Source organism: Oxyura jamaicensis, chromosome 1, assembly GCF_011077185.1.
Source record: "Oxyura jamaicensis isolate SHBP4307 breed ruddy duck chromosome 1, BPBGC_Ojam_1.0, whole genome shotgun sequence".
Lineage (NCBI taxonomy): Eukaryota > Metazoa > Chordata > Aves > Anseriformes > Anatidae > Oxyura > Oxyura jamaicensis.
The window spans coordinates 88219399-88245978 of record NC_048893.1 but is presented as its reverse complement, the minus strand read 5'-3'; the positions used below and the strand labels follow the sequence as shown (position 1 = coordinate 88245978).

Genomic DNA, 26580 nt, shown 5'->3' with positions numbered 1-26580 from the left:
GGGGGTTGTAAGTGATCCCATAAGTCCAAAAGTAAAAGTGAACCGAGAAAGATAGAGATGTTCATGTTTGTATGTTGTAAGTATTTCTAAAAACGCTTTCCTAAATGAGTCTTTGGATCTGTTCCCATTTCACCCACAATCACTCTATTTATAGGGTAAACTGGGGTCTGATAAATAGGTCCTGGGGAACTCTACATAGCCAGTAACTCAGTATCAGGCAGCTTGCAGTTTTGTTGATATTGGCAGCATATTAAGAATTATATTACTGTTAAGGATTTTCTCCTCTTAGGTACAAGAAGTCTTTTGTTACATAAACATGTTGCACCCATCTCCTAGTTTTTTCCAAAGGGAAAAAGTGCAGAGGTGAATAGTGGAAGAAAAATCTTTTTCTTTGCCTTTCTTTGACATGATAAAATCCTTTGTAATTGCCAGGAAGACACAGGAAAATGTTCTGTATCAGTTATCAGGCTTAGGTTCTCCTTTCAGAGTTAGCTGTCAAAGGACTCTACCAGATAAATTTAATGCATATTGTCTGGAAATGTACATTGAAGCAGCCTAGTTGGTTGCTTCAGGAGTTTCTAACACAATAACAGTCTTTTTTCATATCAATCCATGAGCTGTGACTTTCATTTTTTACTTTAAAGTGGCATAAGGTAACGTATCCCTAATAATCATTTCCCTTTTGCTACATCTTATGCTTTAAGCTGAAAGTGACAAGTTTTATCAGTTAGAAAGTACAAACAAATAGGAATTTTGTGAGTAGGATACTGGAGACATTTCCATCTAAACTCAGATGGTGTTTATTGTGGGAAGAAGTATCCCATCAGCTGCCAAAAAATAACTGTTGACAGAAGGTAGTAACTACACAGAAAATAAATCTCTGAAGTATCTGTACAAAATCCCAAAGGAACTACATTTTCTCATTGTAAGCTTGGTTTAAAGTTCCACAGCACCACTTCCCAAAGAATTTAAGTCTGAAAATACAACTGTTTTTGGCTCCTTGCTTCACCTCTTTGCTTTTGATTATAAATCAAACATGAAACATTATTTCAGAAGTCAGAATATAACTTGTAGTGGGTTTTCTGATTTTATGGAATTTTAGGGTAACTAATTAATGACACTGTCCTGTAATGTCATTCAGTAACTACATCACCGAGACCACAGCGTCCTCCTCTACCTCCTGTCAAGCCTACACCTATGCGAAGAAAACCTCTGCCTCCAAATACTGTGACTGGTAAACCAGGGAGTCCAGGTATCTCAGCCTTTTCCCCATAAATATTTTATAGTTGTTAGATATTGAACTGACAGGTTGTGTACAGGAGAATTCTCTAGTATAGATTCTCTTTCTTGAATCAAATATGCTATCTGTAGAAACTAGTCTGCTGGAACATGCATGCCTTGTGTCTTTTGTCTTAATATATAAATTGTGTTTTCCTTTTGTTTTCCTAACCTAGTTGTGTAAAAATCATCCATAGCAAGGGAGCTGAAAGCCAAGTAGTGTCATGCAAGTCATCCTTTAAGAAGATGAACTGTAAAAACATTTCAATGTCTACTAATAGCATTTACAGTTACTTAATGTATGTGTCAGATGGGAGATATCAAATAACCGTGCTTCAGTATGTACCCACAAATGATAATTCGTAAAGGAATTCTGTCCCATGTATGTGTCCCTATACCATATATATGGCACATCCATTAATCCCTGCAAATAACTTAAGCTAATAGGCAGCTAGAAAACTCACTGCAAGGTAGAGGGATATAAGTTATTACACGTACAATTAGTTTAACTGAATCTATGTGTAACAATATTCCTGCTTCTCAGTATCAGTGTAAGAGCACTCAGAATCTTGTACATTTCCTATTTTATTTTAATTTTACCCTGAAGCTAATATTCAGTGTCCTTCTGTATATTTTGTCTGTGGATTTGAAATTAGAATCCAAAGGTTAATGTTATTCCATCTCACTATGCTTAGCATCATGAGTAATGCTCCCCTCTTCACATTACTCTTTTTAGTTCACTGGAAATACAAAGATCTTGGCTCTGCTGTATTACTTGTTTGCTTTTTCTGGATTGTTTCATATGGGGTTTTGTGTGTGTTAAGGGGGTTGTGATTTTTTTTTTCCTGAATATTCTTGAAAGGAAAGACTGCTTTTCTCCTTTGGGCCTGCTAGGGAAGCCTCTTTTGTCCTATCCCTCTTTTGCTCACCTACAAAAAAAACGGTCCATCTCTGCGTCAGCCAACATCCTTGTGAGAAAGTTTACCCCTGTGGCAGGTCTACCTGTTGGCAATGGTGGAAGGACCTAAATAAACCTTCAGCATTTTGTGCATCAGATTAGAACTACAATCTCAAACATGGATGAAACAAGCTGTATATCTTCTCAACAGCAGAGCCAAGATAGAAATGTTGTGTCTGTACTTCCTGTTGACTGGTGGCGTTTCCTTAGTAATAGCTAAAACAGAACATAAGACGTTGTCAGTCTTGAGCTGTAGCACAAAAAATCTTCACTTGCTGCATTTTCTTTTGCTTGTAATGAGATCTATGCTTATTTTCTTTCTTAAATCTGTAATTCATCTACCAGTGTTTTAGAATTCCACCTTTTTTTCCATACACTAGAGGCCAGATTATGGAGTAGTCAGCAGTTATCATGCCTTCCTAGACATTAAAGATGGAATGAATCAGTTAGATGATCTGGTCCTTCCTTGTGGGACTGGTAGTAGATTTTCCTTTTAGTTTGTTTCATAATGTTTGTCCAGCTTAGTTTTGAACATCATATGAGTTTCTTCTAGTTCCCTGGAGAAACTGTTCCACAGTATTAACAGGAAAATTTTGCTTCAGTATTCTTCTTGGATTTTCCCTTTTATAATGTTGTTCTGTTTCTCTGTCTTATTAACACTGTGATTAATTCCTTACTTTTATCTTTCTTACTCATCCACTAGATGAGTATTATGGGAAGGTTTCTATGCAGATGTTAAAAGTCTCCCGAATGGGGAAAAAAAGGGAAATAAGAGTGTTCCAAAACCTTTGTCAGTCTGGACTCTAGTGAGAATCTTAATAAATTTCCACTTTTATCCCTACCTTCCATTGTTTTGAACTTGGTTTGTCAACATTCTGCCTTCAGTCACCATGTTCTTCTGTGTCACACATGCAGGGAAGGTGACTACATTATGTAGTTCTTGGCTTTTTGGAGGTGAGATTTCACAGTCTTACAGTGGTTGTCTGGGAGGTTTCCAGGTTTCTGTTGGTGACTTCAGCTGTTCTGTAGTGTGAAGAAATGTGCTCTTTAATTTGTGAAACAGAATGTTTATGTTGGTTATTTTGTGTCCATTTACCAGCCAGTGCTTAATAACCAAGTCGTGTTCTAGATGACTGAATTTCTCAAAGACAATCTTCAAATAACTAATAATTTTCTTACTAAACTTCAGGAGTAAGTTCTATTGGCAATAAGGAAAACTCAGAATTTTCCTAAATCCAACTGGAAGCTGTTGAGTAAGTTTTGAGGGGAATGTCATAGTTTAAATGAAATCATGTGCCCACTTGTTTTATGAATCACTCATCAGAAATCTGAGTTTTGTTAGAAGAGTAAAATAGTTTTTTGATTTTCTAAATACTGAATGCCTTGTCGCCATAAGTTCCTTCTTCTGTCGCTATAGCTAAACCCGCTGGACCAACAACACCTGTGAGGACAGGAATTCCATATAAGACACCAACAGCTTTTGCAACTCCAGAGTATTATGGTGAGCATAATACAGACAGCTCTGTTTTTTTTATATATTATTATTATTTTCCTTTTTCTTCATTAACGTAAAGGTTTCATTTTTTTCCTCTGGCTTCCCTTTCCTAAAATATATTGATGAACTATAAATATAATAAATACTCTGTCTGGAGTGATTCTGGTTTTTGTTATGCCACTTTGACTTTTGCAACTTAGCTGAATTCAGCTGGCTGTCTTCTGATACACATCTTTTTGTAAATGAGAACATGATGGCTCTTCCATCTTTCGAGAAATCAATACATGCTTAGTAGCCTTTCAATAACTATTCAGGGTCTTCTTTAAATCTGTGAACAGAGTAGATAAGACACTTCTTTTCCTGGATATTTCATTTTGCATAGGACATAAATTTAAATTATTACTTGAACGGTGGCTGACAGTGGTCAAGGTGGTTGTGATATCCTGCTAGATATCTGATCAATATGCAACTGTCTAGATTGAAAAAAACTGCAATAGGATAAACATTATGGATAGTTGACCTTTATTGTGGGGAGTTAGACCTAGATAATTAGACCTAGAGTTGTGGGGAGAGTGTGCCTAAAATGAATTTTTGAGACAAAATATCATGATCTCATACTAGATATATGAAAAGAAATGGCTTGTTCTGAATATATCATATGTTCTGTTAATTGACATCCATTTTAGTATCTGTATCTAAGGGAAGATTCTGTTCAATATACTGGCTATTTACCACAAAGTTGATGTTAAGAATCCTGAATGCTCTAGCACATTTCTGCTCACAACAATGTTTGTGTCCAATTCCTTTCATGTTTTGTGGAAGTTTTACACTCTGAAGACAAAATTTGTGATGTCCTTGTCACTATTTTTTGAAAAGCTGTGTCCCAACTTAATAGTATTACATATTCTCTGCATATGAAGTGAGCTCTAATTTAAATGGCCAGTACAATACAAAAAGTTGCTTTTAAAAAGGTCCAAAGTACACTTCAGATATATTGCATGAACTGAATCCAGCAGCAGTCATGAATTCTGTCATTTTGATTGACATTCTTTATACTGTTAGGTAAGTATGGGGTTTACTTAGCACCACAGCCAAAATGGAGTCCTTAAAAGGAATAAACAGATCTGACATCAAAGGTCTACCATGGAGGAACTTCACTAGGGATGATTTCAAATGCCAAATGAACTGTGAGATACAACAGTTCTGAAACTTTATATTTATTGCAAATTTAATTACAACCGCGTCTCTTACAGTTGATGCAACTGTCTTCAGTTCAAGTCCTACATCAGAAACAGATTCTTCAGGCAAACCAAGGTACCAAGGTAGGATTTTAATAGCTATGGTATTTCTTCTGGGAGGAATGCATGGACACTGACCTGTCTTATATCAAAATTATCTTCTTTGATTATTTGAAGGCCAAAGCTTCACTTGATTCTGTCTATTCCAGTCAGATGAAAGGTGACAATGGAAGGGTAAAGGCAGTGCAGATTCCAGGTCTAACAACACCCCACCCCACCCCTAAAAAAGGCAGTTCAGGAAAGAGTATTGAATATATAGTTTTCATTCTGAAACATTTGTGTTTCATTTTGACTTGTACAGATTTTTGTGTCAGTCCCTGAACTGAAAGTTGTAGGATGGGTGGAATAGCATTGATGTTTTGTAAAAACATTGTACTGAATAACAGTTCTTTCTTAATGTTCTAAGCCCCTCATGTTAAGTACATGAAGAAAGATGATGATGTGCCTTGCTCTATCACAAGCTCTCTTGAACATTTTCCTCAAGAAGAGGCTAGCATCAAGGAAGAACCTACTCGTCCTCCACAAAATCCTCCAACCAACCTCACAGTGGTGACTGTCGAGGGCTGTCCAACTTTCGTCATATTGGACTGGGAGAAACCAGACAATGACACTGTTACTGGTTGGTTTGATTTCTTTCTTAATTTTGTTTCAGAATACAGTATTTCAAGTTTATTTTTACTTTGACAGTGGTTTTATGCCATTTAAAATAACACTTTTATCCCAAAAGAGTCTTACACTCCAGTGCTTTTATTTCATGCTGCTGTCAACTTCAGTATGGATTAAAAAAAAATGATACTATATTAGAACAAGATTTCCTCAACTATATTATTTTGCATCATGTGGTGACACAAAAAAGATACTTAAGAACTATGACTGTATCTTCCCTTTATTTCTAGCTTCTCTGTTTACTCTAGGCAAGAAAAAAAAAAAGTGACAGTATTCTTCATTGCATGGTTACTTACACATAATGCAGACATCTTTCTTGTTATGATGTTTCTGATCAGTGAGCCAGATACAAGGAAAGTATCTGTCTGGTAGGTCAGTAGAACTCTGCCAGCATATTACTTGCTGTAGCCATTGTAAGACCACAAAGTTCTCTTTGTGTAAAAGATTCTGTTTAAGTCTTTGCCTATGTCTATGAGTGCCTAGGTAGGCGTGCAAGAATACCACTCATAATTTTTCTGTCTTCTGGTTATCAACACAAACTTACCAGAATTGAATATGAGAATTATGGTTCTTCTGTACTGTCAGGATAATGGCTTCCATTTTTACCACTGTCATAAAAGAGAACTTTGATTTGCAAAATCAGTGACTCAGTCATTGCTGTGGCCAAACAGATTTGGCTGTGTTGCTTTACAAGTGAGTAGAGTGAATAAGTCTAGGAGCTGTGAAGAGGAAGATCTGATCACTAGCCATACACTTTAGCATGTAAGTGGGATATTTTCAGAAGTTGCTTTATATGCATGTCATGACAGATTCCACTGCAGAGCTATAATGGTGACTGTCACATGCTCTATTCCACAAAATAGTTTTCCCTTGATTCTCTAGAAATAATTACTAAGCTCAGCCTGGATTCTTTCCTGTTCTTCCCACGGTTTTGGAAAATAATAAATGCAGATCCAAAGGGACACTCAGAAAAAAAAAAAAAAATAGCCTACACCACCTTCTTCTGAGAAAGAAGAAGAAATTTGCCCCTTCTGCTGAATTAAAAGGGAAGAAAAAAAAAAACACTATAGGCTAATAAACAGTACCAGTAAGAAAGAAGAATGATTACCTGACTTGTCTTCTGTGATGTGCTGGAAGAAGTGTGAACCTATTCCTAGCCTTAACATTAGGCTGTGAACATTCTCCTTTCTAGGCAGTTCAGCTATGCCTCTTTTTGTCCAGGGAAAACCCTTTTTGTTGCTGTTGTCACTTGGAGGCCTCCTCCACAGACCTGTTGTTAGCTTGATAAGATCAGATAACTTGCTTAGTTTGCATTTTTTTTTTCTTGGAAGTAGACCTGCTTTTCTTGAGTACATTAATGAACCCACTGCAGCATAACCATTTCAACTGCAGAAATAGAAAAACAGCATGCATCATGTAATGAGGAAAGCAAGGTCTGATTGCCTTCTGATACAGTCTTATTTCCTTTATTTTTTGCTGCTCCTCATAAGACTTGTTCTCTAGACCCTTCACCAGCTTCATTGCCTTTCTCTGGACATGAATATGCATAATACAAAATGTTTGAGTTCTGTGGCTTACAAATACTCCCACTGAGGTTTTGTCCTTCATCTTAACTTCTAAAAATAAGTCCATTAATGACTCATCTAAGGATATTTTCTGTAGTCAACAAAAGTCAATGAATCCCATTTTCTCCAAAAGGTGATTACTTCATATTGGCACAAGAATGATATTACTTGTTTAGAAAAACTTAAATCAAGTTTTCTGTCATCTCCTTTTTCAATGTTGTGATTTGGGCATCACACCTTTATTTTTAATGCATAGTTTCAGATACAACTGGGGATAATTTGTTGAGCCTTATTAAAAAAAAAAAAAAAAAAAAAAAAAAAAAACTTGTTGACTATTAGGTAATATGTTGCATGAGGGGGTTTTCATAATATTAGGTATTACTAAAAACAAAATTGTAGTTTGGTAATGGAAAGATCTGACAAATAATAACTGAAGTAGTGTTCAAGCTTTCCTTCTTGTTTTCATAACAGCTTTAAAATGTCAGGGACCAACAACTTTTTCTCTGGTGCCCTGCTCCAGCTGTTGAGTTGTCTCAAAGATGTAGGGCAGTGCATTGTCTAGTCCACTGAGAATCATTGTTAATATACAGTAATGAGCAGATATTGGATGCACTCCAGTAGTTCTTTGTGTGTGTGCATGGAAGCACATGCCCATGCACTTGTTGTTATCCTTTATTCTCCAGCTCGAATGAGTTAAAAAGTTTAAATCACGTGACTTAGGGCTAGCAGAAGGGCAGATTGAATTCCTGTAAAGTTATCTACTCATTCTCTATTTAGATATTCCTAAGGCAGTGGAAATCCAGCCTCTGTCCCACCCTTAATAATAAGTATCATTGCGCTAATGAAGCTTAATTGTGGTAAATAAGGGCTTTTCCTTTTTTATGTGTGTGTTTGTGTGTCTTTTCCCCCCACCCCCAACTCATGGTTCACTCAGTCCTTGGTGACTATGTAGGAAAGGGTCTTTGTTTCCAAGAAGGAAATGTGTAGAGAGAAAACACTGACTTTTTGACATAGTCTTAAACCTATTTTAAAGTTTCATGTTGCTCCATATATGCTCCAAATATCGTAAATGATATAAAAAGACCCTATTTGGTGGTCACTTTTGAAACCATTAGAACAAATAATCTAAAATCCACATGGGTGTGTATGTGTGTAATTGCTTGGACTGAAAGACTGGCTGAGAAGCTTGGCATTTTAGAACATAATTTTTTTAGGGCTGCTTTGCACTGTCACTTAATTGTATTTTGTTATATAATGTAGCTGTTCATAGGTAGTCTCTGCCTTTATCCTTACAGTATAATACATGCTTTATTCCACTGTGTTATAGATAAAAATTGCAAATGTTCTTTAAAAATGTGCTTCTGTGTTAACTTACATTTAGCAAAGCTGCATTTGGAATTATAGAAAGTTTTTAGGGCAGGGAAAGGAAGGGGTTTGGGAGGTTGTGAATTTCTTTGTGTTGAGAAGAAAATTAACAATATACTCAGTGTTTTTATTAGAAGAGGCTATGAACTGTGTTGGAGTTGTAAATCATGTCAGAGGATGCATGCTAGAGAGAGACCATATATTGGTTATGGTTATGATTTTTTGAAGGGGTATCTTCTTCCCAAACATCTGGTTTTACTCCCCTGTTCAGAGCATGGCTCGCGCTTGGTGATACATAGCAGTGACGTGAAAAGAAAGTAGTAAGTCTCTATAAATAATATGAATACAAAAATAAACAAAAGTACTTAATTCTAAACTGACAGATTCCCCAAGAGCACAAGCAAAATTAGTGGGCAGTTTTCTATGGAAATCTAAGTTTTCCGGTGGAAACCTAAGTTTTATTAGGTCTTATTTTAAGTTAATCAGGGTTTAAGCATTTAGAAACTCTACTTTCATCACTGATGCTTCTTTATTCAAACTGAAGGATACTTAAACGTATTTGTGTTCAGTATTCTGTCAGTAGTGTACCTTTGGGCAGAGGTGAGATATTGAGTATCCTCTGTCCCATAACTGAATCATGAGAAAAGATGAGAGGCTAGGCACTCAGCAATCTGTAATTCGAACTCTAAGGAGTTTTTCTAACCATTTTAGAATACTAACATCCAGAGTTGTTCACATGAGATGTCTGTACAGCCTGTTAGACAATAGGAGTGGAAATTAGATGAGAAAAAGGGTAAGCAATGAAGAAGCTCAAGTGAGAGCTGTTATTTAAACGTTTCTTTTTACTGTATTTTTCTAGAGTATGAGGTTGTGTCAACTGAAAATGGAGCAAGTGATGGTGAAAAGGAGAAGTCAATTATCACTACAAATCAAACCCATTCTACAGTGGAAAACCTAAAACCTGACACAAGGTAATTAAATAAAATGATTTTCTAAGTTTCTTCAACTAATTTAGTTTGTCAGCTGTCTGCCACTTCAAATGCTAGTATATTCAAATATACATATATATATACACACATATATATATTTAAAAACAGTTACTTCAAATAAATAAATATATGTATATATATAATATTTATACATTCACCTGTACATGTATAAGACCAAATTGGTTTTACTTGTGGTCTGATAGGAAAAAGGCATGCCTTGGTTTTGCTTTCTTTTAAGTGGACAGATAAGATGGATCTGAGGAAACTTTATGAAATTTCCAAGAACACATATGTGGTCTAGACAGACTGAAGAAGAAAAAAAAAAAAAAATGCTTTTTTTTTCCTTAAATCTCGTGATAAATTTAGCAGACAAAGAAACAAGACAAACATGTTATCCTGATGTGTCAGATCAAGATTTATATGTACAGTGGTATCTCTTTGAGGTTTAAGGATAGTCAGCACAGCAGATACAGGTTCCTTGGCTATGTAGATGTACGCGTTCAACTACTGGAATGCATGTTAGGCCACTTTATGAGGCCTGACCATTGTATTGCACTGTGAAGAGGAAAGACACATTGGGCCAGTTTTCTTTCAGTATATAAAAACAGCTGGCAAGTTAAAAATGGGTCAGTGAGTTCCAGTTGATGGCATACATCTTGGGCAACTAGGCCAAATAAGCATTTGAAAAATCTCACCAAAAAAAAAAGAGAGATCTTCTTTCTTCATGGTAAGATTCAGAGCAGTGGGGAAGAAAAAAAAAAAAAGCACTGTCCTGTGTTTTGAATTACTTATTGATTGCATCAGAAAGTTAGTGAATGACAAGTTTCTTTTGCCCTCTAAGACCATTTGGCTTTGGTAACTGAATTCTTCCATTTCAGATAGACTGCCTTTCTCTACTATCTTTAAATTGGTAACACAGCACAAAATTCATTGTGGAACTCATCATGAATCTTAATTTCTAGGCAGTATGTCGATTAATCTGAGGCATTGATTCCTAACTTTTACCTACTTGTGAGCAGCAGCTTCTCAAAGGAGGAATAAGGAACTGTTGCAGAAAGTAAAGGGGGAGGGAAATGGAAAAGAAAGGCTAAACAAATTGGGATACCCAAAAAGAACTTATCTAAGAGACTCCAAAACACAAAAGATGGGCTAGAACTACTGTGTATTATATAACGATCATCTCTGTTATCTTCTAAAGGTACATTGCTTGTGAAATGGTGAACTGCAGATGTGTCATGACATGTCAGTTATGATAGACTAGCAATACAACTGATGCTGGTGACCAAGCATCAGTCTAGTCAATCTTGTCAATTGAGAAGGCTTAGAAGAGACAGCAAAACAACAGTTTTTGGATTAGCAGTGAAGAAAGGCAGTGGGAGCTGTTTTTCTTTTCTGTCTCTATTTTTGTTTTAGGATCTGCTTTGAAATGATGCAGTTGCATCCTTGAAAACAACTGAGAGTTGTAATTGAGACTGTCTTCCATTACACATTCAAATTGATTGTGTCACATTTGGTGACAGAAATTAGATGTACTGATTAAGAGTAAAAAAGGCACAGAAGCAATGTGAAGTCCTGGATGCTGAGAATAATGTCCAGGTGGCTAAAAGAGCAAAGCATTTTTAGACTGCTGCTTTTTAAGAAAGGAAGCAAGGTGGAGGCAGGCAGACCCACCTGAAATCATTGGAAAGGTCAGAAGAAAGAAGTTTTGGGAAGCAGATAAAATAGTTTTTAGCTTTAATTTGTAACACTTCTGTCAGTCTTATGAGAGGACTTTTGGGTTTTGGTTATCAACAGCAGACCAGAGATCGTGGACAAAAGCTGTCTTTTGGAGTGTGGATATTGTTAAAAAAAAAAAAAAAAAAAAAAAAAAAAAGCTAGATAGAGATCAACACTACCTGGTAGATGATGACTTAGGACATAAAGGGATAACTTTTCCTTGATGGGGTGATGGCTATGACCCCTATTCCCTTAGTGCCAGAAAGGAAGGACCTTGAAAGTCTTTCTGGATTCAGGAGGCTATCATCTGAAATTGAAAAGGTTTGTTATGAATTGCAATTGTGTCCCTTCAGCCCCACAGGATTTCAAGGTGGCAAAGTCTTCAGAGTTTGATTAAATTCCCATTTCAGAATATGTGTCCTAATTTTGAGAATGTCTTGAGAGCTTTGGTAGAAGCGCAAGAAATTGTTACTGTTGCCATTTGAACCAAGGGTTGTTGGCCATTAATTCTGGGGAAAGTAAGAAAGGAATTGAAGACAACTGGCAACATGTAGACAGTTTCAATGTTGCAAGGAAAGACAAATGTCTGTAATAAAGATCTCCTAACTGTCATAAGCTCATTGCTCACTAGATGAAGTAAATGGACCAGTGGATATAACTGACTCAAAAATATGAGGAAGAGAGACAATAAAATACATCTGAATAAATTAATTGAGCCCCCAAAATATTTGAAAATTCATCAAGTAATACATTAAATCTGGGAAGCAGATTTTTCCGTAACTAGCCTTAAAGGAAAGAGCTGTAGAAGAGGTAGAGCTGGAAAAGAAACTTGGAAGAGAAAAAGAAATCCCTCTTGCAAAGGACCAACGCTTACAACACTACCAGAAAGTATATGGAAAGAGATGATCGGTGGCAGAAGGTGGATTAGCTGGGAAAAAACCTCTTGGCCCTGAAACGCTTTGGAGAAGCTGACAAGCTAAATTTGAGATGCTAGTTTTCCAGCTTTTCTGAAGCCATCAGTGATGCTGTGTGAATCCCATATGCTGCTCTTAAGGTTCAATGCCTCCAGAGTTGAAGAAAGTTCAGGATGGATCTAATCCAGGCAGATCTAAATGAAGAATTTCAAAAACAATAAACACGATTGTGGACATCGTATCTCAGTCTCTGTGGGTAAATTTGAATGTGAAAGTTCTACAGCAGCAGAATTACAGTTCAAGCCTGTAATTCTCCAGGTGTTTACTCTTTAGGAGCAGTACATAACAAAGGTGGTTTGCAGCCCCATTGCCCAACATCTGTTGTCCTGTTGAGGTAAAATAGGCAGGAAGGATATTCAGTGCCTGGCCAGAAGCTAAAGAATTAAATGCCCACGCCTAGGAGGAGTGAAGCAAGACAAACAACTCTTCGGTGTGAAGTGGGCAGATCATCAGGAAAAGGCTAGGTCTGTCTGTGCCTGCAGATCACACCGTTTGCTTCCTTTTCTCTTTTACGTTCTTTCAAATGTATCATACTGCTATGCCTCTGGAAAGTTCTTCAGTAAGCCAGATACCCTTCCTCCTTTAGAGAAGGCACATTTTAAAGATGAGGAGCTAATGACCAGACTTGGAATATTTAAGAAATTTGGACTGTGTTAGGAAGACATTCTCAATGAGAGACTGTGAGAGTCTCTCTTGAAAATTGCATGTGTAACTGCAGCTGTCCAGAAAAAAGTGTATTGGCCAAAAGAGAAGAGGAATTCTCATTTGCAGTACTGTTATCAGGTATTTGTTTTTCACAAATTCAGGCCATGATAATAAGGAAATGAAGAACCATCATAGGCATACAGCAACTTGTGAGGGTTCCTTTTAAACAAAAGTTGTGTATGTTAGGGCAGTTTGTCATACAATATGTTTGTCTTGTAATACGTATGCCAGCTTTATGCCTTCTTGGTGACTTGATTGCAAGACATGAGATGAGAGAAGAAGTTGGAAATCTGTCAATGTGAGGACATACACACTTTAAATAAATTTGGGGCACAGTCATCTGCTTTCCAACAAAAGTGCTTGATATATATATATATGGATATAGATATATATATAAAGGCTCTACAAACTCCTGCACGGTTTGATTTTTTGAAACACTAGGATTCCTGCACATTTTAACAAAGGAAAGGGGCAGTGTATCCATTCACCTGGAGATTTGTCACATAGTGTTTTCAGTATTTCATTAGCCTATCTTAGAAAACTTCTGTTAGTTTTAGAAAAATGTAAAATACTAATCATGATACCCATTATTTGGTTGGTCAGAGTTTTGAAACTGTTGCTGTTTGGCACTAAGCAGTTTCCTGGCTCCAGATACTCTGGGTCTAGATTTCTATTTAGTTTTACCAGATATTTCGCTTCTGATAGTAACTCTTACCTGAAATCTCTCAAACCATGTTGTATGGTTACATTATACAAGCTAGATAACTATATATACTTATATATATAGTTATATCCAATTAGGTGGTGCTTGAAGAGGAAACCTTTCTCTTGTTTTACGAATGTCTTCTGCTGAAGCTCTTCTGTTATAGGCGTGCTTCTGTGAGTTATTAATCACATATACACTGTTGTTGATTTATAAGTTTGTACTGTAGTTAGCTTTTATTATCCTTCATATACTTCAGGAATTTTAGAGTAGATTCAGGTCATATTTGAGTCAAACCTCCATTCACACTTACTCCAATTTTTCTACAGCTTTTGCTACATTTATACTCTGCTTAGTCCTTCTTGTTAAATGAGAGAAATAGCCAAATTCCATTCATCCTCCTTTCTTCTCGTTAGGCTGAATCAAGTACTGAGCTACTGAATTTTTACTCTGTCATTCAAGCTTTGAGAGTCTTGTGATGTGTTGTTCTTGTTGAATGTTCTTGTTGATGAACCCTGGGAAACCTAATGTAGCTTTTAAGTTGGTCCTGTTGTGGAAAGGGGCCTGGACCAGATGTCCCTTCCAATCTAAATTATTATATGGTTTTACCTTATTTGGGTAGTTTCCGATCTTGTTAATCTCAACTTTGCCCATTTTCTTTAATGCAGGCTGAGGTATTTTTGTATGTTAATGCAAATATCATTCATTTCTTAGCAAAGAAAAAACAGAGAAAAGTATAAACTACATGTCAGCTTAATTTTTGTCTTCCACATGGAAATTTCAAGTTTTTCATGCTGAGAGCAACCCTCACAGTGTTTTGAGAAATGTACCATCTACTCTATTTGGAAAATGGTCAAAACTAAAACACAAGACTGATCTTTTTGGTCAAAGCAATTACAGTCTAGCTTCCAAGAGGTTGTTCTAGGAGTGAAATCTGTAATATTCCATCTGACCTATCATACTTGTCTCTCGTTTTTGAGTTTTTTTAATGAGGCTGCCCCCACGGGAATGCCTATTTTCATTGGCATACCCCTATCTCCATTCTTTGTGCTCTTTATCTATTCTTGGCTTTAAACTAAAAACTGCCCTTAAAGAAAGAAAGTGTTGCAGTAACTTCTCCTATGATAATAGTCATGCAAAATCTGCCATATGTGAATCTGTCAAAGTAAGGTCATTAGTTAGAGCTTTCCACATTTTTCTCCCTGAGATGCTTGCTTCTAATGAACCTGGAGAAGCCTGATATAGAAAGGGGCTTTCTGTGATTTTTGTTTCCTTCATTCTGTCTCCTGTGTAGTAATGATGGTGTTCATCTGCATCTTCTCCTTCATTAAGATTAGTTTCACTGTCCTGTAGCTTTTTTCAAGGACCTTTCCTAGCCTAGAATGTTAAATACAGATGTTCATTTTGGTGTTTTTTTTTGTTTTGTTTTGTTTTCATCCAATTCTCTTTTCCCATTTCCAAAAGAATTTTAGGTTTGTTTTTTTTTGATAGTTCTAGAGTTTCTGACTTCTTAAAATTGATTTATTTTCCCAGTCATCTGATACAGTATCATTTTTACTTTGGTATTTCTGCTGGTTCTTCTGCCTAAATATGTAGTCCCTCTATCCCTGCTCTATCTTGAAATATTTTTTAAGTTAGTTGTGTATTTCCTCTTTCTTTCTGGTGGTTTGTTTAAGGGCAATTAAGTTCATAGAACATACCGCTAGTGTCCAGGAAACTTTGCAACACTATTTTCTATACAAGCCTTCAAAAAAGAGTCTGAGCGTTGTTGAAAACAGTTCTCATGCATGTTTGTTTTGGCAGTAATTGGAAGGTAATAAAGGAAAATGTGAAGGCTGCAGTTCTGCTGTATTAGTCAGAGATGTGCCAAATGGCCCTCAGGAAATTCAGGTAGTTATTAAAATAGGAGATCTGTCTGTCCCACTAGTCTAGTGGTGAATTTTTTTTTTAATCCAAAGAAGTATTAAGAATAATCAAAAAGCCTGTGCTGCTTGCATTTCACAGATAACTTCTTTTCAGGTCCTGTTCCTTTGCCTAATTCAGTAATTTGGTGATTTCAAATATACTTTTCACCTTTAAAAAGGTGCTTAAAAGGTGCTTAAAAGCACATTTGAAGTAGTCTCTTTGGACTTTTGCTTTAGATTGTGCCCCAGGGTAGAGTATGTTTCCAGGCATGAGGAATCTTGAGGATTAAAAATAGCAGGAAATGCAAAAACAGGATAAAACAAATAATCATGATAATTTTAAACACACACAAAAACATCAATCAATTAAAAAACAAACAAACAAACAAAAAACTGTAAAGTAAAGGTGAGATGTGTAGGATATACGCACATACCAAACTGTTTTTATGATGTGGTAGATGGTTTCCTTCAAAAGTTCGTTTCATATTTCTTTAAGGTCTTTAAACAAAAAAGAGAATGTTGTTATAATACACTCAGAGACCATACCAAATCTTCAAATCTCTTCTGAATAGTACAATCATAGGATGGTTTGGTGCAGCCACAGCTTCTCTGAGCAGCCTGTTTCAGTGCCTCACCATAGTAAAGAATTTCTTCCTAACATCTAATCTAAATCTCCTCTCTTTTAGTTGAAAGCCGTTACCCCTTATCTGATCACTAAACTCCCTGATAAAAGAGTCCCTCCCTATCTTTCCTGTAGGTCCCCTTTAAATATTGGAAGACGCCTATAAGGTTTCCCCAGAGCTTTCTCTTCTGTAGGCTAAATAACCCCAGCTGGAAGCTTTTTATAAACTTACAGGCATTAATTCATACGTACCTGCTCATGTTATTATTACCATTATCAAGTATTGTGTGGTATTGCAGTTAGTACCCAAATTGTGCTAACCACATAGAAGAGAAAAATCTCCTGATGCAGATAGCTTAGAATTTGATAACAGCAAGTGTCACAAGATGAGAACTACAGTGAAAGCTTCAACAGTGTTAGGATAGGAATATGAAGATTACAGAAAAATGCTGGATTTTCTGGTACTCTATTACAAGGCTTACAGGCTTTTGTAATAAATTGCTGTTGATGCCAGGGTTCACATATAAGCACTGCCCATTTCTTTTGGCTCTTCTTCCAACCTAATTATGAGAAAGACTCCTCAAACGAGCTCAGCGCTATTTATTTATTTATTAAGAAAATATTTCCTTCTCTTATGCCTAGTTTTGTTTGCTCTGTGTGATCATGCTGTTAATCAAGCACACTCTGCAGAGACAGAAAACCTCAATACATTTTGGGACAGTCCTGCATGATTGTCATTTAGCCACTGGCATCTCCCCACCTATTGACCTGATGTCCCAGGACTGTATTCCGCTCCTCTAGTCCTCAATGTTATGATGAAAGACTTTCTTCAGCTATTTTCAGTGCTGCAGTCTTCCATCTTCTGTTGCATGACTTGAGAAATGCAGCAACAGTTACCTCTGCCAAAGTTCCATGTGGAATAGTGATTTCCTATGGCGGAAAAATATGCTCTGCATGGTAATTGCTGTTAAGTCAAGTCCATTTAATCTGCACAATGACTTCTATTGTCTTTGCAGCATGGGAGGATCTGGGAGGCCTAGTCCTCTCCAAGGTGTGTAGGATGACAGTCTTAAGGAGCATAGAGGTGTGAGAAATGTTGAATTGCTTACTTATATTGGGTAGCAGATCTTTTGGCATCGTGGGTGCACAGATATAAAGATGAAATATAGGCTGCAGTTTCTCATGAATATCAAGTCTAGCTATGATGTAGACATGGGATAATCATTATACAGCTTTCCTATTTCCCCTTATTAACTTTGCCCTACATACTTTCTTGAACCTCTAGGCAATTTTCCCCTCCCTTGTAGCTTGTGTTGGAAGTATGTAAAATTGCAGCAAGTACCCTTATTTTTACACCATTTTACTTCTATTTTCATTGAATCATAGAACTGTTTGGGTTGGAAGGGACCTTAAAGATCATCCAGTTCCAACCCCCCTGCCGTGGGCAGGGACACCTTCCACCAGACCAGATTGCCCAAATCCCAATTCCAGGGATTGTGCATCCATCCACAGCTTCTCTGGGCAACCTGTTCAAGAGCCTCACCGCCCTCATAGTAAATAAATTCTTCTTAACATCTATTCTATATCTCCCCTCTTTAGTTTAAAGCCATTATCCCTTGTTCTGACACTACACTACACTTCCTGAAGAGTCCCTCGTCAGCTTTTCAGATCATCCCCCTGACACACAAAATGGAAGACTTCATTCATATAGTTTTCTTTGAAGAGAGCCACACCATGGTTTGAAAATTAGTCAGATCTATAAAGTCTGTCACACCATGAACAGACTAACTTCACCTTTCTCTACCTTTCAGTTTTCAGTCAACTAGTTAAGTTCTCCTCATCTTCAAAAGTGGTTGTTTCTGGTTTTTGTACTGTTCCAGCCACTGCTACGGTTTCAGGAGTGAGTGTGGCAGAGGAAAAGGAGGCTGTAATGCTTGGGTACCTGTGAAAATACTCATCACAAAACTGATGAATTGTATATATTTTAGTTTCAAAACTTGCTCTTTAATATTATTATTAGGAAGCTCTTCTGTTTTTTTTTTTTTTTTTAAAAAAAAAAAAGTCCATCCACTAAACTGAATGTTGGACATAACTTTATTACTTTCTCCTTTTCCAGCTTTCTCTTTCTGTTTACATGGACTGAAATCTAAAGATTTTAGTTCTTTATTTAAATTTTGCCATAGCTTTCCTGCTGTGGTTTGACCTTTTGCGGAGATCTTAGTGGTCCCTAGACCACAGTTTGAAAAGCACTGTTTGGAAAATATTTAGACTTCAGTTTCGTTTTGGTCTTTTTATAGAGTTAAAGAATTGATGGGTCCAAGTTCATGGATTTAAATCTTTTAGAACAGGACTGTTTCCAATGAAGTATGTTGCTTAATGTTACTAACTCCAAGTAGGACATAACAGCTCCTGAGGACAATATAGTGGTACAAAAATCAGCAAAATACCTTCATTTTTTTTCAAAATTCTCCACCATCTTGTCCAGCTCCTGATTTTCTGGATGATAGAGAAATATAACTTGCAAAACCCTTAAATATTCAGGTGAGATCCAGATTTGGCATCTGTTTAGTTCATACTTGCTGCATTATTTTCCAGATCCCTCCTGCTGACCAGTCCAGTTCCTTAAAAGCATGGCACCTGCTCAGTTTTTGTCCTTTCCTTGTAGCCATTACTGTGGAATTAAAATTTTTTAAAAAATCCAACTCTACATCAGGAATCCTAGGCAAAAATATCTCTTTTGATTTCACATGAAGTGGCATAAAGATATTACTATCATCTATAAAATTAGACCATAAATGCCCATAAGAGCAGTAGAACATACCATACTGAGCTATCAGTGATCAAAGTTCAATCAGTGACCTAGATGCAGTATTCTGCTGTGATGGAAGCAAGAGAACTTCTCTGGGGACTTACATCTGAAGGTATGCATTAAATTGTACATCGTCCAAAATGCATCTTCTAGCTATTACTTTAGAACACCCAATATATTAGTGAGTCTTCATCATCGATTATTCAGAAGGGATCTCCAATTGCTGTGCTACAGTTCTTTGAGCAGCAACCTTTCCTACTAGATGACAAAGTTGGGTTTTTCCCCTTAAAAAAAAAAAAAAAAAAAAAAAAAAAAAAAAACACCCTAGAAATAAAGGCAATTGCTTCTGTAAGCAATTTCTAAGTTTGTCTTAGACATGCTGCGGATGGAAAACAGTTACTTGGTACTGTACAGTTAGTCCACGGAGGTTAATTAGTGAGCTGTCAGGTTTTGTAGGAGCCAGGAAGAAATGAGAAGTAATCTGGAGTTTGGATTGAATATTCTGTCTCTTGTACAGATTTGTAAATGGAGTTTACAAATTTCCAACCATGCAAAGAGTGGTATGTTTTTTTCTTTAAAAAAAATGCTGCTTGGAAACAATCTCAGAAGTACATTTAAATGCTGTGTTACAGCTGTGACCTACCATGTTATCACTAACAAGTGATCCTTCATGACTCCAGAGCTGAGGGTTTAATTGCCAACTTCAGGGATTCTCATTTTGTTCAGTTTTCAGTCTCTAACTTAGGGTCCATTTTCCAGCACTACAGTCCTTTTGACTCGTGTCCTCTGTATCCCTAGCTGATGAAAAAATATTGTGGAGGTTTACCATGCATGCACCCGGAGCATATGAAAAATCTTTGTGGCTGGTTTGCTTCTGACTGGTGGGGAAAGCATAAAGAGGGTGCTGTTGACTGGGTGTTGAGATGCTAAGGGTGCTTTGGCAGGGAGGGCATTGCAGCTCCTACAGGTAGGCACAGGCACAGGTGAGAAACTGAGCTGTTGCTGAGCAGTGAGCAATTCTCAGGTGCTGCCAACCTGGAGCCAGGAGAGTAGAAAAGCAGCTTTGCTGAGATGGTGTGTGCTGGGAGGCAGGAAATAAGTGTGTGTTCCTAGCTCTGCTGTTGATGTGAGACTGTAGCTATACCCAGCCTCCCCCCTTGTAACTCTCTTTCCTGCCCCATTGGGCTGTTGTCTTCTGTGCAACATTTGTAAGTTTGCAGCGATTTTTCAATACTCGTATACCTACAGCATCTAACTGAACATCCAAGGTTCAGCTGAGCTGCCAAGTTAGGAACGATCTTGTCTTGCCTGTCAACATTAAGCAAGTGTGAGGGGTGGGAGAGCCTTAAGCAGAGGAATTTGGCTTGGATTTTTTTTTTTTCAACCTTCCTCAGTTTTCTTAGCACTTAAATGATTCCCAAAAGAGTTGTGAGGAAGAGAGATGATGAGATAACAGCAGCATAGACTGATGTTGTAAGATAATAAGGTGAAAAGGTGACACTGTACGGTATCTTTTAATTGCTTCATATATTCAGTGTTAACATACATTCAACCAGTTGGATCCTTGCCTTGGCTTAGTTTCTGTCCCAGAAGATGTGCCTTGCATTTCACCACTGGCTCACTCTGTCACTGTTGGTGGGCCTAGGAGGTATTGCATTGGAAGTTTGTGCTCTTGTGATTGAAAGATGTGCAAATAAATAGCAGTATGCTTTACTCAATCTCTCCTTATCAGATTGTTTCCAACCTCACCTGAACTGCCCCCTTTGCCAGAACTGAAACTGCATGTGCGAGAGGCGATGGACTTAAACTAGTGGTGCATTAATTCAAACATTAATAGTATGTGAGCAAAGAACTTTCAAAAGGGTTGGTAAATTACATGTTCAGAGAGGCCTTGTACAGATAGGATGAAGAATGTCTCGGTGTTTTCAGAGCAAGAAACAAGGCCTTTTGGTTCTTCTCCAAGAGGAGTAGCACCAAGGTGTGTGGTGGCAGTTTGCTTGCTCTGGACTCCAAAAGAATGCTTGGTTTGCAAAATTTTCTTCTTTCATTTTTTTATTCTCCAGTTATGAATTCCATGTGAAACCTAAAAACCCGCTTGGTGAAGGTCCAAGTAGCAATGTTGTGTCTTTCAGTACGGAATCAGGTAAGAACTTCCAAAAGTCTGCTGACTGTGATCTACAGTGGCTCTTGTATCCATGTTTGTGGACCAACTTTAATCCATTTGTCAGGGATATATGAAAGGCTCTCTTGCTTCATTTTGTATGTTTGGTCTTGCTCTTGGAGATCTTTTCAATCTCCAGTTTTTTTTTTACTACTCAGCCTGTTAAACTAATGTCTGGAAGGTTAGCCTGAGATCACAGCTCTATTGTGTGAGAGTGTGAGATGGCCAGACTGCAGGAAGAAAGGCAGGAGCGCAGAGAGTCTGGCATTCCCTATGAAGAAATTAACTTTTTCCTTAAAGAAAGCTCAGTCATTTAAGATTCATATTTCTGACCTTTTTATGTCTATCAAACTTGTTAATATGTTCTGGATGGGGAACACAATGTTTTTCTAGGGGCTGGTATGTTTATAAGCACTTTTTCTGCCTGTTCAAAAAAGCTGTTTGTAATAGTGCTGTCTTTAGACTGAAAAGAGGCTGAGACTGAGAAATAGTAGCTGGAAAAGTTGATGTCCTGGTGTGTCTTCACCCATCCTTTTTACTCTCCTGTGAAACTATTAAAGAGGTATTTATGAGTCTATTTTGACCATTGGTTGGTTACCAACCTTAAGTCCTAGCTGACTCAAAGGTGAGAATCAGAGAATGCCTTTGCGTTCTGTATTTGAGTTCACAGTGAGACTAACTGGCTAACTACATTTGGCTTAATGACTCTGTACAAACTCTTCTGTGTGGAAGTGTTTGTTTGGTAGCACTTATGGACGATATTCAACACCAAAGGGGTGTAGCCTGTTTAAAAGGACTTTGTTGATCTGCATTTTGAGCCAGGTGTAATAATATAATAGTCCTGATCTAGTGCTCAGTCACTGATGGATGGATGAAAGTTTTGGCTGAGCAAGGGATTAGACAGGGAGGAGTTCAGATGAAGCCACACATATTGAAAAACTGTGAATACACTCTTTGTAACCTAGATTGTTAGAACTGAAACAATGTTTATGCCAAGTGCAATTTTCATTAATGACAAGGCTTACATTCTGTCTTCTATCTAGCTTGGCCAAATTAAGCAGTCAGTTTTATTTTTTCTTAATTGCACACATCAATGTCTCACTTTTGGGCTTTCATAACCAAGTTTTGTGTAGCAAGCATTAAAGAAGTGTCCTTTTTTTCCTCCAGGTTTTTGACAGTGTAATTAAAAAAAAAGGTGTGTGAGGGGGAGAAAGGCAATAGAATTGGGTTTTACTAGCAACTCATTTAAACTTCTGTCTTTACTAGAACCCAGTTTGAATCCAGGGTTTCATAAGTAACATTTTTAAAAGCTTGTTGATTCTGTAGTTTCACACCATAACAGAAGAACTTACTTTTGTTAATTTGATGCAAAAGTGAAACACCGTGTTTCACAAATTACAGCTGATGTCAACTGTAGAAAATTACCAGTGCTTTTCCATTGGAGTATTGGGAAAGTTAATTTTATGGTGTCTGATTGAATGTTTGTTTCTTTCCACAGCGGACCCAAGAGTGAGTGAGCCGATTTCAAGTAAGACCACTATGTATATTATAATGTCCTCTGATAAGATTTTTTTTTCAGGAATGAAATAGCGTACTTCTAATGGTGGAGTTCTGTACTGCACCAGTTAAATGAACTGTGGAATCACACAGCCTTTACACATGATTTCCTTCTTTCCACCCACATTTCTTGTAAGGAATCCATGCCAGGCTACTTGTTTACCTGAGCAGAATGCGATCAATGTGATGTGGTTCTCCCGTGGCAGCTGGGATGGCTTCAAACCAATGTACACAAATGAGCCAAGTACAGCCTCATATTTTCTGTCTTATTGTTGAGTCAAAAGAAAGCTCTGCAAAATGAATAAGCTATTTCACACTTTTTAAGTGAGTTAACAGAACACAGCTCAGAGGATACTATTTATCTGCCATTGTGTTTTAGAAAAAAAATATCTGTTTCTTAAGGCTTGATCCAGCTCAGTTTTAGGCCACTTATAAGGCTCTTGCTGTCTTTGGTAGGAGGTAGACTGGGCTTCTGAAGAACAGCTGAGACCCATTCAAGCAAATTGGGCTGCTTTTTGCATTTGTAGCGGACATCACTTGACAAAAATACTGAGACACCATTTATTTCCACATAATTCATGACACTTAATTTTTATGTAAGTTTTTAATCACATATGGTTTGCTGCAAGTTGACTGTCCTGTCTTGAATCCACTGAAAAACAGTGACTGTATCACATAACTTTGTAAATGAACGTTTTGCCCACACACACTGTTCCTCTAAGAAAGTAAGAGTGAGCTTATTCCAAACTGGCTCCACTGACACACAGAGCAGAAGCAGTTCACTACATCAATCACATCTGCATGCTCCAGTTCCTTGAAATATCTTTCATGTTCAAAATGCATCTGACTGATTCTGAGGTATTGCTGTACTTCAATGTGCATTCTGCTCCATGGAGGTTTCTAATTCTATTTATTTGAATGTATTTGTTGTAAATAATTTTATATGCATCATCATGCTTCAGCCTCTTCCTTTCTTGCAGTGGGAAAGGACGCTATCTGGACTGAAATCCCATTCAATTCTGACACCTATTCAGAATGCAAAGGGAAACAGTACGTAAAGAGGACTTGGTATAAGAAGTTCGTAGGTGTGCAGCTGTGTAACTCTTTGAGATACAAGATATACCTCAGCGATTCACTTACAGGTAAGAGAGCTTCATGTCAGTGTTGTCCACGTTTTATACTCCTCAAAAATACCATGGGTACCATAGCTAAGAGGCTTATTAACAAGATGGGCTCTGCTAAGTGCGATCAAGTATGTTTAATGTAGTCACTAGACAGATTAGTCATAAATATTAGTCTGCTTGTGCTCGGTAGTCATTGACATGTTTACTACTGAATTTTCAGACTCGAGTTACTTCTGTATGGTCATCATCTGATCTGTTGGTATCCTGGGGGATCTTACAAAAAACTGGTGAAGATCAGATGTCTGCCAGTCAATAGCTTATATTGTAAAGGTGCCAAATCTGTATTTAAAACATAGCCTGGGATAGTTCTTAATAGAGGATTAGGACCTAAATATAGACTAGGATTAGAGCTCAGTCATTCCCATCCCATGTGGTAAACATCTGGTTACTTTATTTCTGTGAGGTTTATAAATACCTGACTACAACCCTAGTGAAGAGGTTTTACTCACTTGCTTTGACATTCTTGTTTCCTTTTCACATTCCCCATTTCTGTTCATGATCTCTCTTTGTCCTCCTCTTTTTTCTTATATTACGTTTTATTACCGTTCTGTGTCTTAAGGTCATTAGAGAATGATGAATTTAAAACTGGAATCAAGTGACACGCACTGTGTCTAAGCTGGGGGAGAAGCCTGTAAAAGTATTGTTTTTCAGTTAATTGATAGTTAAGCAGAACTTTGCATCTCACGTAGATTGTAAATGCTGTATTCAGAAATATTTTAACTTCTTATAATCCCTCCAAAGTTCCTGGTTTCCTTCAGCATGAGGTTTTTATCAGAGCTGCACTGACAATTCCATTACCATGGTGCTAGTGCAGCATCCAGAGCACAGAGGGTGTAATACAGGTGTGTGTGGGAAATGTCTGAGTGAAAGTTAGCCAGTATGTTCATCCCATTGGATTGAATTAACTGGGAGAGACTGACTGAAAGAGTCAGCTTTCATAACCCAAGGCTGCCCCAGCTCAGAGTGCAGCACCTCACAGGAGCAGGGCTCAGTGGTCTCTGTGTGTGGTAGCATGGAGTGAAAAGAGAACAGGGTCTGCAGGACAGACTGTGCCAACAGAACCATAAGCTGCCTGGCCTTACACCCACCACCGTTCCCCCATGAGCAGACAAGGAAGGAAAAGCCCTATCCTTAATAGTAAGTAGAGTACCTCATATATAAACAATGTCTTGGCAATTATGTGAATAAGAAAGACAGTTTTGAACAGAAGTATCATTCATTCAGCTGGTGCTGTACTTAAGCAGCTGTGATCAAATGACAAAAGCTGGCAATGAGGCATAGCGTATCACCAAACTAGCCAGTAGAGGAAATAGCAGTGCTAATCTAGCAGGACTAGACTTCAGCTCTAAATCAAGTGAATTAACACCGCAATGAAAGCTGCTTCAATCTTAGAGTGAAAGCTTAGTACAGCAGGAGCCCATTTTCCTGTTTTTGTTAGATTGTTTTTGTTCTTGCTGGGAGGGTGGTGATTTAACTTGGCTGGGGAAGATCATGGTAGCCACATTGTATTCATTATACTTGCTAAGCCTGGTTCTTGCACTTGAATTCTTACAACCAGTGCTGACCAGTTGTCGCAATATTGGAAGGAATTTAAATGTTTATGTAGGAGGAGCGTGGTTCTGTGACTCCCCCCCCCCTCGCCCCCCATTTCTTCCTAAGCAAGGCTGTCATGGCACAGGCTTCTAGATTAGAGTGGGAAAATATCCAATATGAAGCCAAACTCTGTTCTCAAGTGTTTCACTGTCATACCTTGTCTCGTGGAGGCCTGCAGAAGTGTATTTGCTACTGCTAGCCAGCTCGGCAACGTGCCTGTAGCAAAGGGCTATGCTGAGGTCTTAGTTCTATGCTACGCTGAAAACAGCTCCTAAAGGTTTACTATTTAAGCAGCATAATGATCTTGAAATTTGGGTGCAGTGTAGATGTGCTGTTGTATAAGGTAGCCAACAATAAGCTGTCTCTCTGCATGCTTGTTTTTAGCATGAGTTTATACTTCTATTGTTGCAGAATTGACAACGTATAAAATAAGAAGGGTATCTAATTTTCTTAAGATGATCCATAAAGGAATGCTGAAAACAAACATTTTACTGTATGCCAGAACTGCTATTCCCAAAAGAACATGTTAACCAGCACATTACTAGATTAATCTTAAGTGTGTTCCTTTATTGTGGAAAGAATTGGACAATAAGGATTTAATAGTCTCTGAGATGGCTGCTAAGTTCTGTATAGCTATTGTATGAATTATACATAGGTTATGCTATGGGCCAGAAAACTGTGTGTATATTTGAAAGTTACTGTTCCTGCGTTAGCCATAAAAATATCTGTTTTCTTCTGTCTCTGGTGAAGAAAAACCCATCTACAGTACACATGCCAGGATCGATCTATAAACCAGCATCTACTGCTGACCTCATTTAACAGTCCTCCAGAGCAGTCACAGTTAGCATGCCAGAAAATCAGCCCACCTAAAAAAAAAAAAAAAAAAAAAAAAACACAACCATGCAGTTTTGGGCAGCCTTAATGTTCTTAATTTCAGTTCACAAATTTACCGAGGAACTCCCTCTGACCAGTTCTTGTATGGAAAAAAATGTGCCTGCAGCCAAAGCTAGACAGTAATAAATAATTTTCTAAAGCTAG

General features: G+C 37.5%; 1 protein-coding gene across 25 annotated transcripts in view; it reads left to right on the top strand.

Moving 5' to 3' along the window:
• ABI3BP (ABI family member 3 binding protein) overlaps positions 1-26580 on the top strand; it is a 136504-nt gene that overhangs the window by 106178 nt on the left and 3746 nt on the right. For all 25 annotated transcript variants that reach the window (XM_035314992.1, XM_035314985.1, XM_035314982.1 and 22 more), the window contains 8 exons: positions 1142-1252; positions 3654-3737; positions 4985-5053; positions 5436-5648; positions 9485-9596; positions 21111-21190; positions 22707-22736; positions 23746-23907. In XM_035314992.1, the coding sequence (XP_035170883.1) occupies positions 1142-1252; positions 3654-3737; positions 4985-5053; positions 5436-5648; positions 9485-9596; positions 21111-21190; positions 22707-22736; positions 23746-23907 (861 nt within the window). The remainder of the gene's footprint in view (positions 1-1141; positions 1253-3653; positions 3738-4984; positions 5054-5435; positions 5649-9484; positions 9597-21110; positions 21191-22706; positions 22737-23745; positions 23908-26580) is intronic.